Source organism: Somniosus microcephalus, chromosome 13 (assembly GCF_052327205.1).
Source record: "Somniosus microcephalus isolate GS21.2 chromosome 13, FLI_Smic_1.0, whole genome shotgun sequence".
NCBI lineage: Eukaryota > Metazoa > Chordata > Chondrichthyes > Squaliformes > Somniosidae > Somniosus > Somniosus microcephalus.
The window spans coordinates 32664198-32684789 of record NC_140999.1 but is presented as its reverse complement, the minus strand read 5'-3'; the positions used below and the strand labels follow the sequence as shown (position 1 = coordinate 32684789).

Below are 20592 nucleotides of genomic sequence, written 5' to 3'. Positions count from 1 at the left end.
AAACCCCGTTGGTGACGCCGAAGGGAACCCTAAGGAAGTGGTAGAGGTGGCCATTCGCCTCGAAGGCGGTATACTGGCGGTCCTCAGGGCGGATAGGGAGTTGGTGATAGGCCGACTTAAGGTCGATGGTGGAGAATACCCGGTACTGTGCAATCTGATTGACCATATCAGATATGCGGGGAAGGGGGTATGCGTCCAGCTGGGTGTACCGGTTTATGGTTTGGCTGTAGTCGATGACCAGGCGGTTTTTATTGCCGGTCTTAATGACTACGACCTGGGCACGCCAGGGGCTGTTGCTCCTCTCGATGATGCCCTCCTTCAGGAGACGCTGCACCTCAGAGCTAATAAAAGCTCTGTCCCCGGCGCTGTACCGCCTGCTCTTGGTGGCGACGGGTTTACAGTCGCGGGTGAGGTTAGCGAACAGGGAGGGGGGCGGGACCTTGAGGGTGGATAGGCCGCAGGTGGTATGCGGTGGGCGGCTTAAAGGCTGCTGGTTGTCGACTGTGAGTGGGGGGAGGGGTCCACCGTACGCCAAAGTGACACTTTGAAGGTGGGATTGGAAGTCCAGCCCTAGTAGGACGGCAGCGCAGAGCTGGGGCAGGACGAGGAGTTTAAAATTTTTATACTCCGTGCCCCTAACCGACAGGGTCACAACACAGTAGCCGCTGATGTCTGTAGAATGGGACCTCGACGCCATCGAGATCCGGTTGCGCGTTGGCCGGACAGTGAGGGAGTAGTGGCTCACCGTGTCTGGATGGATGAAACTCTCCGTGCTTCCGCTGTCGAACAGGCAGGTCATGGCGTGGCCGCTTACTTTGATGTCCATCATGGACTTAGACAGGTGATGCGGGCGAGCTTGGTCCAGTGTGACGGAGGCTAGTGTATGGCTGAGCGAGCTGCTGTAGTCTGCGGGTGAGGCGGTGGTCGGGTCTGGAGACAAGGTGGCGGTCGAGTGTGGTGGACAAAATGGCGGCGCCCACGAGGTTGAATAAAATGGCGGAGGAGATGGCCGCCCCCACAACTCACATGAGGCACTGCTGGCGTCGGTGGCCTTGATCAAAGATGGCCGCCCCCACGACTCACACGAGGGGATACTGGCATCTTTGGCCTTGATGAAAGATGGCCGCCCCCACAACTCGCATGAGGCACTGCTGGCGTCTGTGGCTCTCCCCCTGCAGGCCTTAGTGAAGTGGCCTTTCTTGTGGCAATCGGAGCAAGTCGCGTTTCTTGCAGGGCAGCGCGTCCTCGGGTGTTTTGCCTGGCCACAGAAGAAGCAGCCGGCGGCCCGATCGCGGGGCTCCGATGTTGCAGCCGGTACCGGGGGTGGCGGTCCCGATCGGTTCTGGGACGCCGACGCTGAGGTAGGTCCCAGAGGCGGCGGTGCGAGGGGTATTGCGGCCGGGGTCGGGCCGGAGTCCCAGGGTCGCGCAGCACAGTACCTGGAATACACCTCGAGGTCCCGATGGGCCACTTCCAGAGAGCGAGCGAGGGCTGCAGTTGTATTCAGGTCGAGGTCCTTTGATTCGAGCAGTCTTTGCCGTGAGTAGTCGGACCGAAGGCCTTTCACGAAGGCATCGCGGATATTCCCTTCAGTATTTTCTGCAGCCGTTACAGCTTTAAAGTCACAGTCCCTGCCGAGTGTTTGTAGCGCCCGTAAAAATTCATCTACAGACTCTCCTGGCTGTTGCGAGCGGGATCTTAGGAGATGTCTGGCATACATAGAGTTTACCGGGCTCCGGTACTGCTCTTTCAGCAGGTTGAGGGCGTCCTCGTATGTAGTAAGGTCCTGGATGAGTGCAAATACTTTAGGGCTCACTTGGGCGGTCAGAACTCTTAGTTTGGATCCCGGAGGCACGCCGGATTCTCCCAGGTAGGATTCGAAACAGCTCAGCCAGTGTTTGAAGTCGAGGGCTGAGTTCGCTGCCTGTGGGTTTAGGTCCAGGTATGGCGGTCGGAGGGCTCGCAGCCAGGCCGGCTGCTGTGGCTGTTGTAGCTGGCCGTTTAGCTGGTCGTTTGGCTGCTCCGATCCACTCATTTCAAAATTTAGCCAATAAAATTGATATACCTATCAATTCATCCAATGAAAAGCGACGAGTTAAGATAGTAACTATAGGTTTTTATTGGCTAAATAACAGAGCCCACCCTCGTGGGTGATCGGGTCCAACAAGGAGGAATACCAGCCAGTCGACCACCTTTATACCTGGGCAAGCAGGCGGAGTCATGGGCGGAGTCAGCTGTGGTCAGCCCAGGTATAACAGCGTGACAAGAGGTGACCTTGTGTAGTGATACAACAGTGTAAACAGTGATAACCATAGTGTAACGATATAAACATTGATAACCATAGTGTAACGATAGTGAACGATAAAAGTGGTTTACCACATCCTGAAGTTGGGGAGAGGCGCAGATCGCGCTGCGCCCGGGCGATAAGCACCTAGCGCTCGAGATCTACTCCTCCTAAGGCGCTAACGGCTGGCGCGCCCAACTGAATTTCTAGGCCCTGGTGTTTTATAACCATTGGCTCAATGTACTGGGGCATTTCCAACCTGCTTCTCCTGTTGATATCTTACTTGTGGTGAAAATATTAGAATAATCATGAAAAAGACAGTTAAAAACAAGCATCAAACAGTGTGTAGCATTATGAGCAAAAATTCTTACCTGAGAGATTCTGTTTTGCAATCTAAGAATGTTGAATTGATGTTACTGTTTTTATACAAGTTATCAAGCTGAAAACGTAGGAAAAATCAAAAGCATTGAATATCAAAATGTCATATATAACCCAGTTATTTTCACAAAACATGCACAATCTACCGTAATCAGGCAAAACTGCAAAATATTTATTCACTTCTATATTTCCACCATTCAGTGCTGGACCTTTGCTTTCCACAGATGACAACCCCACCCTGACACTGTCAGCCCAGTATTAACACAAAGAATTGGACCATCCCAATCTGAGGGGTAGATTTATGAATTAATGCTCCCGACACATGACAGGAGTAATATCAGGAACTTGGGTGTAAAGGTCAGTATGTCCGACACAATTTTTCATCCATTAATTTTAAGTTTTGTTTTTCTCAAGCGAGAGTAAATTTACCTCTGTAAGTTTCTACTGATAGTTGGGAAACCTTAGCACTTGAATTATCTTTGCTTCAAATGTAACTTTTAAGATTGCACACAGCAACCAGGTTAATAGCCCAAATCTCCTTGGTTTCGATAGAAGAAATGTACCCGTATAGAGAAAACTGCAATTTCCTCTAATTTGCTGCATGCATTTTGAATCCATAAGTCTTAGTCGAAGTGAACTGACCAATGAATACTCACCTGGTAGAATGGTCTGCTTACACTTGTTAAGCCAGAAAACAGCCTTGATCCTAATGCTACCTACCCGACTGCCATTCAGGAGCCCCAGTCCCACTGCCAGAAACAGCTGATGCATTAAATTGAATGAAGTTACAGCTAACAAGTCAACAACTGTTAAAATGGACAGGATGGTTATATAATGAATAGTTTTAATTTTTTGAAGAAATGAATGAAAAATAGATAGACCTAAATGAATGAAGTTATAATTCCACTCATGTTATTACGTGTTGCTTTTCATTTCTACCTTTCGGTGTGTGACAGCTGTCTCTGGTAGTTGGGTTCGGTTGGCTTCAAATTTCCTCCGGTCACGATCCCATGCGATTACACTGGGATCATGCCTGATAATGTCCTCCAGCACTGATCCCAGCACAGTTTGCGAGGTCAATGGAAGGGTGCCTCATTTGCATGGTGCAGGTGGTGCATCTCTGACGACCGCCTGCCCCAGGCCTATGGAAACTCCTACAATTGTCCACTCTTGGGAGAGGGGGGTTGCCCAGGCACCCCCCACCCCCCCAGTGTTCTTCATCCTCCTCATTAAAGGCGCTGATATGGTTAAATTTAAAATATACCTATTTTAATACTTTAGGCATCCGGGCCACATATGGAGGTCGATGCACTTCCACTCATTTGGCATATTGGCTGCCACACTGTCCTGACTGTGGAGTAGGAGCAGGAATTCCTGGTTTAGGGTATCCCCACCCCTGGCCACACACCTTGCCCGTCATTTACCTTGTAAGAGGTGAATGGAAGTCCCACCTCTTAGAAATCACTGAGGAAACACCCGGAGACATCAGAGATCCGGCATAACTGAGTCTCCACCATTTTCTTGGCGCTTGGTTGGATTCTCACTGGAGTTATGACAGAAGACTGGCAGACCCCTATGGAATTTCAAGGCCCATATCTTTATTTAGCCATCTTGGTCTGTGTGTGCTGTTGTCTTGTTTCTTGTGGGTATAGTGGCCGGAATTTTCTGGAGGAAGGCGGGTTGGGAGCAGGGGGTGGGTTCTGATGAGGTCAGGAAACCCGGGAGGCCGGGTTTCCCGCAGGCCTTGCTGACTTTAATGGCAGGGCCTGATTTGAATGCGAGGCCTCAGTTTCCCACCCATAGCCAGCCAGATTGAGAGGCTGGCATGCTGCAGGCGGGTAGGCCTTCGACTGGACAGAGGAGGGAGGGAGGGTTAGCGTGAGGGCCGGGCCGTTTAAAGGATCAGGGTGGAGGGGAGAGAGGACTGGGGGTTGGAGCTGGGCCGAGGATTGGGGGAGGGAGGGAGGACCGGGGATAGGGAGTGGGCAAACAATCGGGGGGGTGGGGTGGTGGGTGGGGAAAGAGAGGACCGGGGCTCGGGGGCCGGGCAGACGATCGGGGTGGGGGGAGGGGGGGGAGGGGATTGTGGCTGACCTCAGCATCATCGTTGGGGGCGGCGGGGGTGGGGGAGGCCTCGTGGGAGGTCTCCGATCATGGGGCGTGTGTTAGGCAGGGACCCTGGATCCAGGAGGTAGGTATAAAGACACTTACCTCCTGGATGCAGCAGTCCCTGTCTTGCTTTAACTGCCGGGTTTCACAAATTGTGTGAAACCCGTCCACATACAGTTAAAAACAAAATGGTGGTTAAAAAAGAGGCTTCTAGCCTCATTATAATAGTTAAATTGACGTTCTGCCCCCGGGAGCGGGTTGGTTGCCTGCCCCCCATCCTGCCTCCGTTAAAACCGGAAGTGGGCGGGTTGGAGGCGGGATCAGGTCGGGATTCCCATTTTAAACAATTTAACTACACCCACACTCCAAACCCACCCATTTTTTAGGTTAAAATTCCCTCCATAATGTCTGTGCACATGCCTTTCCTCTGCTTCCTATAAACTCTGCTTAAAGTGATTCTCATAACGCAAAATCTGCTTTCCTGAAGCTGTAGATCATAATCCTCCAAACAACTTGGTGCATGATTTGTTTTTTTAATTCTAGTACCACAATCTTACCCTGTTGGCAATAATCATTGATGCGGACCGGTAGAGTTGAGAATTAACATTTTTTAGATTTGATGTGAAGGGCAGGTTGGTAATAATGAAGGTCACATTGAATATTGTTGTCGGTGCTCCATGGTTGGGGTTTTGTGTTATCACCACAATTGTTTCTTCTGCTGTAAAGAAACAGAAAGGAATTATTGAGCTGAAAATGCAATAGAAATATATTGGCTCTTCAACCACTTTCTTTTTAATTATAAGAAAAAAGGTTTAAATAAATAAATTTGTAACTGAAATGCATAAACCAAAACATTCCATCAATTTACATGAAAACAATAATCTTATTACTTTGCCAGTGTAAATAATTCTTACCATTTAATATTCAAAATATAACAAATAATACATAGAGAGGCTGGAATTGTCTATATAGTAAGTATCATACCCATTGACTTCAGTAAGTGAATTTGTTGCGCCTCATAGGTTTGTAAGAGTGTAGGTTGATTGGAACAGGAGACAGTCAGGAATGTCCAACAACGCTGCCAATCAAGGGCTGCCCAAAACACAGCGTCACAAGGCTCTCCCAACACTTCGAAACAAGAAGATGCTGCAATATTGCCCAAGCAATAATAAACATAGTGCATCGGTGGAGAGTGGAAAGGAGAATCATTTCTAACATATTGGCTCAGAATTTGCGGCCAGCGGCGAAGCGACGGCGATCGCCGCTGACCTCGGAGAAAGCTGCACACAAAGATCTCGTGATCTCTGTGACGAAAACTTTAGCTTCCTCGATGTGAAATGGATTGTAGTGCTGTCAAAAGGGGAACGCCAGTGAAGAGCAGCAGTGATGTCAACAAGCTGTCTAAGCAGCCACTCACATTGAAGAATTGTCACAGACCAGACAGCAAACCAGGAAATGAAAAGCACTGATTATTTGCACTTTTTAAAAATGTTACAGAGAGCGAAATAAAAATAGGGACATATACATGGGGTTACGGTAGAAGCTGAAATATCATGAACAAACTTTAAAAAAATTATTTCTTTAAAAATCTAGTCATATTTATCATAATGGAAAAATGTGACATTCCACAAATATAAAATTAGTTTTTCAGGGCCAGAACGGTTGTTTAGCAGTCAATACGCTGTTAAAACCCCAGTTACACGTATTCCAACAAGGCTTAGCATTTAATGGGGTGTTTAACAACGATATTAGCGCAGAAAAATTTAAGTTTTTGTCAGTTTCACTGATTTCACTGATTGCCAGCTATGGGGGGAGGGGGTGTCCACAGCGCAGCAGTGAATGACTGACCGCAACGTCAGGATTTCCATGTTTAGTTGCGTGTGTGCTAAATCCTGAAATTACGGTCAGTTTCAGAGGGAAGTATATCCTTGCCTAAGAAAGGATATACTTGCTATAGAGGGAGTGCAGCAAAGGTTCACCAGACTGATTCCTGGGATGGCAGGACCGTCGTATGAGGAGAGATTGGGTCGACTAGGCCTGTATTCACTAGAGTTTAGAAGAATGAGAGGGGATCTCATTGAAACGTATAAAATTCTGACAGGACTAGACAGACTGGATGCAGGGAGGATGTTTCCCCTGGCTGGGGGCTCTAGGACGAGGGGTCATAGTCTCAGGATACGGGGTAGGACATTCAGGACAGAGATGAGGAGAAATTTCTTCACTCAGAGGGTGGTGAACCTGTGGAATTCTCTACCACAGGAGGCTGTGGAGGCCAAGTCATTGAATATATTTAAGAAGGAAATAGATAGATTTCTAGAAACAAAAGGGGTCAAAGGGTATTGGGAGAGAGCAGGAATATGGTATTGAGATAGAGGATCAGCCATGATCATATTGAATGGTGGAGCAGGCTCGAAGGGCCAAATGGCCTACTCCTGCTCCCATTTTTCTATGTTTCTATGATAATGACGGCAAAAGCTGACAGTTCGCCATCATCACCCACCACAAATTAAATTAAGATTGTGAAACATTACAATCTTAAGTAGCATTACTCAGCGTTAGATACGATTTTGACATACTTTTCACGTCAAACACTTTATCAGGTGGTTACGAATCAACAGTCCCTTTTTTATAACATTAATCTTACTCATTGTTTCACTGGTGACTGATGCTCCTGTAACTGATGTTGATTGAACTGAAGAGGTTGGTGAAATAGTCAGGGAAGTTCCTCTGGACATCGTAACAACATTTGTGGTGGTTGGATATCCAGATGTTGCTGGAGATGACCAAGTAGTGGCTGATGCTGCTGGAAGGTACTGAGCAGTAGTTGATGTTGCTCCACTTGCACCTTTTCAAAAGCACAAGGTTCTTCACTAGTTGCACTCCACATTATGTAGAGAATAACATTTCATAGAATTATAGAACATTGCAGCACAGAAACAAGTCATTTGCCTCATCAAGCCTGCACCAGTGCTTTTTTCCATCTTGTTTTGTCATGCGACTACCAGGATGGTAGAGGGCCCTTGGTCTTTTTTTTGTCTACTCCAGCAATTCCTACGTTCCTAACACCTAGTCTAATCTCAGTCTCCTGCTTGCTTCCCATATTCTTTAATATTCTTCCTTTAAAGTAACCATCTAATTCCCTAAAAGGTAGTTGCAGTATTGGGAGATGTGTTTCCCAGTCACTACGGTCTCCTGGAGCTTGTTTGATCACCTTTGGGAATTGGAGAGAAATTTCCCAGAGTTTTCTTTCCCCTAAATTGCCTAGGTTTTTTTTCTCTCGGTTGCTTTGCCTCTCAGGAGATTGTGTGGCTCGTTGGGGTGCGGAGGGCAGATGGGGTTATGGTGTACATCAGTTGCACAATGACAATATGTGACATAGGAATACGAATAGGCCTTTCAGCCCCACAGGCCTGTTCCACCATTCAGTTAGATCATGGCTGATCAGTACCTCAACTACATTTACCCAACAGGTTTGCTGGATCAGCTAGTCTTTCCCTATCCTTCAGGTTTGTTCCTCAGCACGTCTGCCTCACCCAGTGCCGAAAGTTCCTCTTCATTTTATAAATAATTTAATTTCCATCTGACTTCTCTTTCCCATCTCTGCTTCCTGATCAGCGTTCACTGCACTGGAAAGCACTCTGAGATATCTTTCTTGAGTGAGGAGTGTAATACAAAAATAAGTTGTTCCAGCTGATTTACATTCAGCATTTTAATAAATAGCATATTAAATACGTTACTGCCCAAGATCAAGAATACTTTAATAATACATTGATGTTAACTGTGGAAACGTTGCTGTAAGTGAAAAGGAATATGGTTAATGGACTTGTCCTTGATTCCTTTTTGGAAAGAACAGAATTCTAACCCATTCCAATCTTCATAGGGCAAATTGAATGTTCCTGTGCTCCCAGTGAGAATCTGTGCTTGAGGAGATTGGCATACACGATCAGGATTACAGCGCTATCTGTGTGCAGCGCTGCCTTCAAGTCATCTAACTGCCTGGATCATGGGACTGGGAAAATTTGCCTTCTAATCCAACCTTTCACAAATTCTTAGCTCAATAACCTTACTTACAGTGTTTTACAAATTGTCGTGTCATCATTTCACTCGTACCTGTTTCAGTTGTAGCAAGTGTCACTCTCGTGCTGGTCGGGGAAGATGATTCTGATTGTGAAATTGGTGGCGTTGATATAGAATTTGTTGTCACTGCTGTACCAGAAGATGACAATGTTGACAGTGGAGATGATGGAGATGACTCAATGGCAGATGATCGCACTGTATTTAACCCACCTTTAGAAAGAAAAAAAGGATTCATACTTACTTCTGGGCGGTAAATTCCATATTGTACCCCATGTATTGCATAATTGACTTTGACTTACTTGTTTCAGTTGTGAATAATGTTCCAGTACTGCTTGTTAGTGGAGACGATTGTGTTGGTGGGGAATTTGTTGTCTCTCTTGTACTGACGGGTGACACTGATGATTGTGGAGTTGTTTCTGGAGATGATGTGATTGGAGTTGATGCTGCTATACTTGACGCACCTTTTGAAAGAACAGTAATATCTATGTTTGTGAACCTATCGATCCATTTTTCTGAATTTCTAAAAGCCTTGCCGTGACAAATAGTGTTCGACAAAGTGCTGCAATGGATTCCATCCTACCTGTTTCACTGGTAACTGATGTCACTGTTGTGCTTCCTGGTGAAGATGATTGTGTTACTGAGCTTGGTCTTGTTGATATGGAATTTGTTGGCTGCACTGTACTGCCAGATGAAGGTGTTGCCTGTTCAGATGTTATTTCTGCTGACCCAGAAATAGTTGATGTGGCTGCAGTGGATGCACCTATTGAAAGAATAGAATCAGTTATGTGCATGAATTCTGCAATCCAGATTGTGCATGGACGTAACAAACACAATTTCTTGTTATAACAAGAGAAAATGCTGGAAAAACTCAGCAGGCCAGGCAACATCCGTGGAGAGAAATTAGAGTCGACGTTTCGGGTGAACCCTTTTTCAAAACTGGAAAGGAAATGAAATAGATCGAAGGCAGGGCTGCGATAGAACAAAAGAAGTAAAGAGACATTAAGAGATATTCAAAACCAGATGAGATGGTAATAGGACAAGTGGAGACAAAAGATGGCTCAGATTAGGTGTGAAGTGTACTGGCAGAATGAGAGACAGCTGCCGTGTGGGAGAGAGAGAAAAACAAAAGGAAAGGGGGGGGGGGAAACCCAAAACAAAGGGGTGGGAAAAAAAATATAAGTAAAAATGTAATAGGGGCCGAGGTTATGATCTGAAATTGTTGAACTCGATATTGAGTCCGGAAGGCTGCAACGTGCCTAATCGGAAGATGAGGTGCTGTTCCTCGAGTTTACGTTGAGCTTCCGTGGAACAATGCAAGAGGCCAAGGACGGTGAGGTCCAAGTGGGAATGGAACGGTGAATTAAAATGACAGGCGACCGGGAGCTCGGGGTCACCCTTACGGACTGAATGGAGGTGTTCCGCAAAGCAGTCACCCAATCTGCGTTTGGTCTCCCTAATGTAGAAGAGACCGCATCGTGAGCAGCGAATACAGTATACTAGATTGCAAGAAGTACAAGTAAATCACTGTTTCACCTGGAAGGGGTGTTTGGGGCCCTGGACAGTGGGAAGGGGGGAGGTATAGGGGCAGGTGTTACATCTCCTGCGCTTGCACAGGAAGGTGCCAGGCGAAAGGGAAGGGCTGTTGGGGGTGATAGAGGAGTGGACTAGAGTGTCTTGGAGGGAGCAGTCCCTACGGAATGCTGAAAGGGGAGGGGAGGGGAAGATGCGTTTGGTGGTGGGACTGCTTTGGAGGTAGCGGAAATGGCGGAGGATGATCCGTTGAATGTGGAGGCTGGTGGGGTGAAAGGTGAGGACAAGGGGAACCCTATCGTGGTTCCGGGAGGGAGGGGCAGGGGTGAGGGCAGAAGTGCGGGAGATAGAACTGACACGGTCGAGGGCCGTGTCAACCACGGTAAAGGGGAATCCTCGGTTGAGGAAAAAGGAAGACATGTCGGAAGCACTGGTCTGGAAGGTGGCATCATCGGAGCAGATACGGCGGAGATGGAGAAACTGGGAGAATGGAATAGAGTCAATACAGGAGGCGGGGTGGGAGGAAGAATAGTCCAGATAGCTGTGGGAGTCAGTGGGCTTGTAGTGAATATTGGTTGATAACCTATCCCCAGAGATGGAGACGGAGAAGTCGAGGAAGGGAAGGGAAGAGTCAGAGATGGACCATGTGAAGGTGAGGGAAGGGTGGAAATTGGAGGCAAAGTGAATTAAATTGTCTAGTTCAGGGTGAGAGCAGGAAACGGCGCCGATACAGTCATCAACGTATCGGAAAAAGAGGTGAGGGAGGGGACCCGAGTAGGATTGGAACAAAGAGTATTCCACATATCCCACGAAAAGGCAGGCATAGCTAGGACCCATGCGGGTACCCATAGCAACACCTTTGATTTGGAGGAAATGAGTGGAGTTGAAGGAGAAGTTGTTCAATGTGAGAACAAGTTCAGCCAGGCGGAGGAGGGTGGTGGTGGATGGGGACAGGTCAGGCCTCTGTTCAAGGAACAGTTTCTTGATGCATGACTCACAATTTCAACTTGCTCTCTTTAATGCAACTCCACATTGTAAAACAAACAATGAATTAAAAGAGAGAACTGCAAACTGTTGTTCCCCAATGTGTTGTATAATTGTTTTGACTTACTTGTTTCCATTGTGCTTAATGTCACAGTAGTGCTTGCTGTTGAAGACGATTGTGTTGGTGATGAATTTGCTGGCTCTGTTGTACTGAGCAATGTAGATGTTAACTGTGTAATGCTTGCTGTAAATGAAAAGGAATATGGTTAATGGAGCTGTCCTCAACTCCTTTTTGGAAAGAATGGAATTCTATCCCTTTGCAATCTTTATAGGGCAGATTGTATTGTCCAAAGCACCCAGTGAGAATCTGTGGTTAAGGTGACTGTGGCCTCGACGATCAGGATTACAGCCCTCTCTGTGAGCAGCGCTGCCTTCAAGACGTCTAACTGCCTGGAGCATGGAACTGGGGAATTTTGCCTTCGAATCCAACCTTTCACAAATTCTTTGCTCAATAACCTTACTTGCAGTGTTTTACAAATTGTGGTGTCATCATTTCACTCGTACCTGTTTCAGTTGTAGCAAGTGTCACTGTCGTGCTTGTTGGGGAAGATGAGTCTGATTGTGAAATTGGTGGCGTTGATATAGAATTTGTTGTCACTGCTGTACCAGAAGATGACAATGTTGACAGTGGAGATGATGGACTTGACACAATGGCAGATGATCGCACTGTACTTGACCCACCTTTAGAAAGAACAAAAGCTTTTATTTTTCTGGGCCGTAAATTCCATATTGTACCCCATGTATTGCATAATTGACTTTGTCTTACTTGTTTCAGTTGTGAATAATGTTCCAGTACTGCTTGTTAATGGAGACGATTGTGTTGGTGGGGAATTTGTAGTCTCTCTTGTACTGACGGGTAACACTGATGAATGTGGAGTTTTTTCTGGAGATGATGTGATTGGAGTTGATGCTGCTACACTTGATGCACCTTTTGAAAGAACAGTAATATCTATGTTTGTGAACTTTTCAATCCATTTTTCTGAATTTCTAAAAGCATTGCCGTGACAAATAGTGTTCGACAAAGTGCTGCAATGGTTTCCATCCTACCTTTTTCACTGGTAACTGATGTCACTGTTGTGCTTCCTGGTGAAGATGATTGTGTTACTGAGCTTGGTCTTGTTGATATGGAATTTGTTGGCTGCACTGTACTGCCAGATGAAGGTGTTGCCTGTGCAGATGTTATTTCTGCTGACCCAGAAGTAGTTGATGTGGCTGCAGTTGATGCACCTATTGAAAGAATCGCATCAGTTATGCGCATGAATTCTGCAATCCATGTTGTGCATGGACTTATCAAATACAGTTTCTTGATGCATGACTCAGAATTTCAACTTGCTCCCTTTAATGCAACTCCACATTGTAAAACAAACAATGTATTAAAAGAGAGAACTGCAAACTGTTGTTCCCCAATGTGTTGTATAATTGTTTTGACTTACTTGTTTCCGTTGTGCTTAATGTCACAGTAGTGCTTGCTGTTGAAGACGATTGTGTTGGTGATGAATTTGCTGGCTCTGTTGTACTGAGCAATGTAGATGTTAATTGTGTAATGCTTGCTGTAAATGAAAAGGAATATGGTTAATGGACCTGTCCTCAACTCCTTTTTGGAAAGAACTTTATTCTATCCCCTTGCAATCTTTATAGGGCAGATTGTATATTCCAAAGCCCCCAGTGAGAATCTGTGGTTAAGGTGACTGTGGCCTCGACGATCAGGATTACAGCCCTCTCTGTGAGCAGTGCTGCCTTCAAGACGTCTAACTGCCTGGAGCATGGAACTGGGGAATTTTGCCTTCGAATCTAACCTTTCACAAATTCTTAGCTCAATAACCTTACTTGCAGTGTTTTACAAATTGTGGTGTCATCATTTCACTCGTACCTGTTTCAGTTGTAGCAAGTGTCACTGTCATGCTTGTCGGGGAAGATGATGCTGATTGTGAAATTGGTGGCGTTAATATAGAATTTGTTGTCACTGCTGTACCAGAAGATGACAATGTTGACAGTGGAGATGATGCAGTTGACACAATGGCAGATGATCGCACTGTACTTGACCCACCTTTAGAAAGCAAAAAAGCTTTTATTTTTCTGGGCCGTAAATTCCATATTGTACACCATGGCCTAGAAATTCAGTATAGCCAGTTTTGGGGCGCTAACGTTAGCGCCCGCCCGAAGTTAGCGCCCGCCCCTAAGTTGCGCCCCCTTGCCGGAAATTCAGTGGCTTCGCCCTAAGAGGTTGGTGGAGCGCTAAAAGAGGCGTTCCACTACTATCTTTAGGCGCTAAGCCGGCGGTGCAGAGGGATAGCGCCGAGGCGGGGCGCAGCGCGGGTGCGGTCATTTTTTGATTGACAGCAGACCCCGTGGCGCCGACCAGCTCTTAAAGGGGGAAGGGACGATTTGGTCTGCTGCCACGCCCTGCACACTGCAGCTTTGCAAATAGGCCTCAACACTGCTGCTCAGCCCCAGGGAGTCATGGCAACGCCAGAGAAGGCCCGTGAGCGTGCCCTGTGCTTCTCAGAGGGTGATCTGGAAATATTGGTGACAGCTCTGGAGAAGAGGCGCAGGATCTTGTTCCCAGAGACTGGGAGGAATCCGAACCACCAAGAATACACCAGAGCCTGGAAGCAGATCGCCAACAGGGTGACGTTCACCGGCGATGCCCCCAGGACCCACAAACAATGTCGTAAAAAATACAACGACCTGACCAGGATTGTCAGGGTGAGTACCCTTTCCAGTCTCCTCCTCATTCTTGCATGTACACCTGACATGATGGGCAAAGGGAGCTGAAAGTCCTAATGGCCAGCCCTCAGCCAGCAGCTTTGGGACAGTCATGAGCATCAATTGCCCATTCTGCACTCTACACTCTGGCCAAGCTATTCCACCATGGGAGGCAGTGCACAGTACATCAGGGCTACACTCTGGCCAAGCTATTCCACCATGGGAGGCAGTGCACAGTACATCAGGGCTACACTCTGGCCAAGCTATTCCACCATGGGAGGCAGTGCACACTACATCAGCGCTACACTGCGTACTTACAGCCCGTCCTTTCTCTTGCAGGCTAAAGTTGCCTATAATCGCCAGGCCCGTGCCAGGACCAGGGGAGGCCGCGCCAAGCTGCAGAAGCTCACTCGCCTGGAGGAGCGCGTGTGTGGGCTCATGGGAGCCCGGCTGATCGTGCCCACAGCGTGTGGAGTAGCCGACCCTCCACTGCCCGGCAATGGTAAGGATCTCGCCTTTTGGCCCTCTCGCGTCGCACTTGCACATCCGAGCTACCTCCTTTGCCACTGTCCCACCAATGCGCTGAATGCCACCAGTCCTAACTCCCTCGCTGACGCCGTCTCCTCACTCTGAAGCTACTCTTGTGCATTCCTGCTTTCAGCTGGTGATGACCAGGACCCTGAAGCTGCCAGTGACAGCCCCTCCGAGCAGGAGGAGGAGGAGGAGGAGGAGAAGGAGGAGCAAGAGCAAGCCGGACCATCAGGGGAACACTCAGGTCCCGCAGGAGAGGACGAAATGATTGACACGTCCTCACTGGACGAGTGCCTGGACCAACTGTCGCAGGGGATTGCAGCTTCTGGGACCAGTGGCGTCCAGCCACCCAGGAGCCCTGCGCATGGGCCGCGGCCAAGGGGGGAAGGATCAGAGGGGAGTGCAGTTGATCGGGACACTCGCCGCCACCAACGTGGCAAGGTTCCCCTAGTTCGGTCCCCTGCTCCCCAGCGGGAGAGTCCCGACTCCAGTCCGGACACCTTCACCATGGAGGAGGCGCGGAAGCTGGACAAGATGGGCGAGGATTCGGACCGGCGCCACACGGAGCTCATGAGCGTGGTGGGGCGCATGCCTGAGGCCATCGAGTCGCTGGCGACCAGTGTGCGCGAGTTCGGGGCATCAACTGCCGCGAGTGGCCGCATGCTCACTGATGCCGTCAAGACCCTGGCGGGTGTGATGCGGGCGCACACCAGGACAACAGGGGCACTCACTGCTGCCACACGCGCTGTCTCAGGCAGGCATCGCCAGGGCAGCCGCCGCGCTGGAGCATCCCAGCGAGCCGCCCCTCGGCTGATTGTTGCGGATCCTGCAGTGCGGGCCCGGCCGAGTGCCAGCGCGCCACAGCACCAGGCAGCGCATCCCAGACGCCAGCTTGCCCACATTGCGCCATCTGTCGCTGCCACTCCCCCACTGGGGCGTCAAGGGCAAGCGGCTGGAGCTGATGTTGGCCAGGCTCAGGTGCGCCACTCAGCAGCCGGCCCCTCGAGGCCCAAAGGCCGTGTAGGCCGCCCCCCAGCGGCATCTGGCGGAAGGACATCTGAGCCTCAGGCGCCTTCCCCCAGCCTCGCAGCAGCCACTGGGCAGAGCTTGCGAAGGAGCAGCAGGCCGGGCAGGGGAGGCAAAAGGCTGGACAAGGTCTCGCCCTCGCGGGCCACTCAGTAGAGGGTGTGGCCAGCTTTCGTTTTATATGGCGGTGGCCATCTTTCTTTTGCCCATGGTTGTTTGGTTCATGGGCTTATTTTTTGTGTTAAGGCCGAGGTTGAGGCCAGGTTTGTACAAATGTGGAGTTACTCCTCCCCAGTTTGTGGGAGTGAGTCGTTTGTTGGGCTTTTTGTGGGGCCCGTTGATTGTTTTTGGGGATTCATGTGGGAAGGGGTTTTCATTTTTGTGTAATAAATAATTATCTTTATTCATACAGTCTCCATGGTTGTTCTTGTTAGTGTTTGGTGGCATCGCCGGCTGAGGGCTTGCGGAGCGGCTGCATTCATCTTCCCTCATGGCCACAAGGCATTCCCTGACAGGGGGCTTAGAAGTAACGTGTAATAAGGTGGCGTCGCGCGGCCCTTGGCCCTGGTCGCTCCCTCCTGGGAACGTACTCCTGCTCCTCCTCCTCCTCCTCCTGCTCCTCCTGCTCCTCCTCCTGAGGTACTGCTCCAACGTCAGGTGGCAGTGCCTGGGTCCTGCGGATAGCCAGGTTGTGTAGCATGCAGCAAACTACCACAAATTGGGAGACCCGGTCCGGCGAATACTGCAGAGCTCCTCCGGAGTGATCAAGGCAGCGGAACCGCTGCTTTAGGACCCCAATAGTTTGCTCGATGATGTTGCGGGTGGTTTGATGGCTCTCGTTGTAGGCCTCTTCAGCAGCGGTCCTGGGCGCGCGGAGCGGGGTCATGAGCCAGGTACACAAAGGATAGCCTTTGTCCCCGAGTAGCCATCCTCTTGGGGGAGGCTGTGCCTCGAACATGTCATGCACAGTACTCTGGCGCAGGATAAACGCATCGTGGCTGCTGCCTGGGAAGCTGGCATTGACAGCCATGATGCGCTGCTTGTGGTCACACACCAGCTGCACATTCAGAGAATGGTAGCCCTTCCTGTTGCGATACTGCTCGCCATGCTCCAGAGGGGCCCGCAAAGCCACATGCGTACAGTCAATAGCGCCCTGCACCAAGGGGAAGTCCCCGAGTCTTGCAAATCCCAAGGTGCGCTGATGCTGGCTCTGCAGGGCCATGGGGAAGGAGATGAATTGGCTTCTCCTTCTGAACAGTGCTTCGGTCACCTGGCGGATGCAGCGATGCGCGCCGTACTGGGAGATGTTTGCTATGTCCCCAGCAGCGGATTGGAAGGAGCCGGTGGCATAGAAGTTCAATGCCACCGTCACCTTCACTTCCACCGACAGAGACGTCCTGCACCTGAGCTTTGGACGCAGATCTCTGCGAAGCAGGTGGCAGATCTCTGCAACCACCTCCTTTCGGAATCGGAGCCTTCTAACACATCGCGCGTCAGTCATGTTGAGGTAGGAGCGCTGCTGGCGTATAGCCTGACTGGGTAAGGCCTACGTGGCCGACGCCTGTAGCCGCCTCTGCCTCTAGCCAGGGCTGCCCCTCTCACAATGCGTCTGCGAGCCCTACGGACATGGCGCTGCAGCTCCGCGTTGGCACCCCATGCAACCCCCATCAAATCCTGGCAAACAGTCAAATTTCCAAAAGGCCACTTGCAGCGCTCTGGCCTGAGTCCAAAAATACCTGAGCTGTTGCTGCTTGAAACCAGTTAGCTATCCTCCTTGTTGTGTGTCCAGAAATGCGTTGCACAAGAGTGTTTGCTGCAAAATGGCTGCGCTTTATACTGGAGGGTACGTCCCCTTTAATTTGCACCCCCCGGGGCCCGCGCTGGTTGTGTTGCGTTCCTTTTTTCAAACGCTCCGGCCGCCAGCTGCACAATGGGGCGGTCCGACTGGAGTTTGGAATCGGGGCGGCCAAAGGGCGTTGCACGAGGATGTGATGTCATTTTCTGCGCGCGCATCCGGGCGGGCGCTAAACTTTGCGCCGGCGCTAACGGCCAACTTAATTTGGGGCGAGGCGCAAACTGCGCTGCACCCGGGCGCTACACGCATAGCGCCCGAAATTCACTTCTCTTAAGGCGCTAACTGCTGGCGCAAGCAACTGAAAATCCAGCCCCATGTATTTCATAATTGACTTTGTCTTACTTGTTTCAGTTGTGAATAATGTTCCAGTACTGCTTGTTAATGGAGACGATTGTGTTGGTGGGGAATTTGTTGTCTCTCTTGTACTGACGGGTAACACTGACGAATGTGGAGTTTTTTCTGGAGATGATGTGATTGGAGTTGATGCTGCTACACTTGATGCACCTTTTGAAAGAACAGTAATGTCTATGTTTGTGAATTTTTCAATCCATTTTTCTGAATTTCTAAAAGCCTTGCCGTGACAAATAGTGTTCGACAAAATGCTGCAATGGTTTCCATCCTACCTTTTTCATTGGTAACTGATATCACTGTTGTGCTTCCTGGTGAAGATGATTGTGTTACTGAGCTTGGTCTTGTTGATATGGAATTTGTTGGCTGCACTGTACTGCCAGATGAAGATGTTGCCTGTGCAGATGTTATTTCTGCTGACCCAGAAGTAGTTGATGTGGCCGCAGTTGATGCACCTATTGAAAGAATAGTATCAGTTATGCACGTGAATTCTGCAATCCATGTTGTGCATGGATGTATCAAATACAGTTTCTTGATGCATGACTCAGAATTTCAACTTGCTCTCTTTAATGCAACTCCACATTGTAAAACAAACAATGAATTAAAAGAGAGAACTGCAAACTGTTGTTCCACAATGTGTTGGATAATTGTTTTGACTTACTTGTTTCCGTTGTGCTTAATGTCACAGTAGTGCTTGCTGTTGAAGACGATTGTGTTGGTGATGAATTGGCTGGCTCTGTTGTACTGAGCAATGTAGATGTTAATTGTGTAATGCTTGCTGTAAATGAAAAGGAAGATGGTTAATGGAGCTGTCCTCAACTCCTTTTTGGAAAGAACGGAATTCTATCCCTTTGCTATCTTTATAGGGCAGATTGTATAGTCCAAAGCCCCCAGTGAGAATCTGTGGTTAAGGTGACTGTGGCCTCGACGATCAGCATTACAGCCCTCTCTGTGAGCAGTGCTGCCTTCAAGACGTCTAACTGCCTCGAGCATGGAACTGGGGAATTTTGCCTTCGAATCCAACCTTTCACAAATTCTTAGATCAATAACCTTACTTGCAGTGTTTTACAAATTGTGGTGTCATCATTTCACTCGTACCTGTTTCAGTTGTAGCAAGTGTCACTGTCGTGCTTGTCGGGGAAGATGATTCTGGTTGTGAAATTGGTGGCGTTGATATAGAATTTATTGTCACTGCTGTACCAGAAGATGACAATGTTGACAGTGGAGATGATGGACTTGACACAATGGCAGATGATCGCACTGTACTTGACCCACCTTTAGAAAGAAAAAAAGCTTTTATTTTTCTGGGCCGTAAATTCCATCTTGTACACCATGTATTTCATAATTGACTTTGTCTTACTTGTTTCAGTTCTGAATAATGTTCCAGTACTGCTTGTTAATGGAGACGATTGTGTTGGTGGGGAATTTGTTGTCTCTTTTGTACTGACGGGCAACACAGATGAATGTGGAGTTTTTTCTGGAGATGATGTGATTGGAGTTGATGCTGCTACACTTGATGCACCTTTTGAAAGAACAGTAATATCTAAGTTTGTGAACTTTTCAATCCATTTTTCTGAATTTCTAAAAGCCTTGCCGTGACAAATAGTGTTCGACAAAGTGCTGCAATGGTTTCCATCCTACCTGTTTCACTGGGAACTGATGTCACTGTTGTGCTTCCTGGTGAAGATGATTGTGGTACTGAGCTTGGTCTTGTTGATATTGAATTTGTTGGCTGCACTGTACTGCCAGATGAAGATGTTGCCTGTGCAGATGTTATTTCTGCTGACCGAGAAGTAGTTGATGTGGCTGCAGTTGATGCACCTATTGAAAGAATAGTATCAGTTATGCACGTGAATTCTGCAATCCATGTTGTGCATGGATGTATCAAATACAGTTTCTTGATGCATGACTCAGAATTTCAACTTGCTCTCTTTAATGCAACTCCACATTGTAAAACAAACAATGAATTAAAAGAGAGAACTGCAAACTGTTGTTCCCCAATGTGTTGTATAATTGTTTTGACTTACTTGTTTCCGTTGTGCTTAATGTCACAGTAGTGCTTGCTGTTGAAGACGATTGTGTTGGTGATGAATTTGCTGGCTCTGTTGTACTGAGCAATGTGGATGTTAATTGTGTAATGCTTGCTGTAAATGAAAAGGAATATGGTTAATGGAGCTGTCCTCAACTCCTTTTTGGAAAGAACGGAATTCTATCCCTTTGCAATCTTTATAGGGCAGATTGTATAGTCCAAAGCCCCCAGTGAGAATCTGTGGTTAAGGTGACTGTGGCCTCGACGATCAGGATTACAGCCCTCTCTGTGAGCAGTGCTGCCTTCAAGACGTCTAACTGCCTGCAGCATGGAACTGCGGAATTTTGCCTTCGAATCCAACCTTTCACAAATTCTTAGCTGAATAAACTTACTTGCAGTGTTTTACAAATTATTGTGTCATCATTTCACTCGTACCTGTTTCAGTTGTAGCAAGTGTCACTGTCGTGCTTGTCGGGGAAGATGATTCTGGTTGTGAAATTGGTGGCGTTGATACATAATTTGTTGTCACTGCTGTACCAGAAGATGACAATGTTGACAGTGGTGATGATGGAGTTGACACAATGGCAGATGATCTTGACCCACCTTTAGAAAGAAAAAAAGCTTTTATTTTTCTGGGCCGTAAATTCCATCTTGTACACCATGTATTGCATAATT

At 48.2% G+C, this 20592-nt stretch overlaps 1 protein-coding gene across 1 annotated transcript in view; it reads right to left on the bottom strand.

Annotated features, from left to right (window-relative positions):
- LOC147108192 (mucin-16) overlaps nt 1-7615 on the bottom strand; it is a 114444-nt gene extending 106829 nt beyond the window's left edge. The window contains exons 1-3 of the mRNA XM_086004730.1: nt 7416-7615; nt 5329-5489; nt 2656-2723 (exon numbers count right to left, since the gene is read on the bottom strand). Of these exons, the coding sequence (XP_085860856.1) occupies nt 2656-2723; nt 5329-5489; nt 7416-7506 (320 nt within the window). The 5' untranslated portion in view covers nt 7507-7615. The remainder of the gene's footprint in view (nt 1-2655; nt 2724-5328; nt 5490-7415) is intronic.
- Between the last annotated feature and the right edge of the window lie 12977 nt (nt 7616-20592).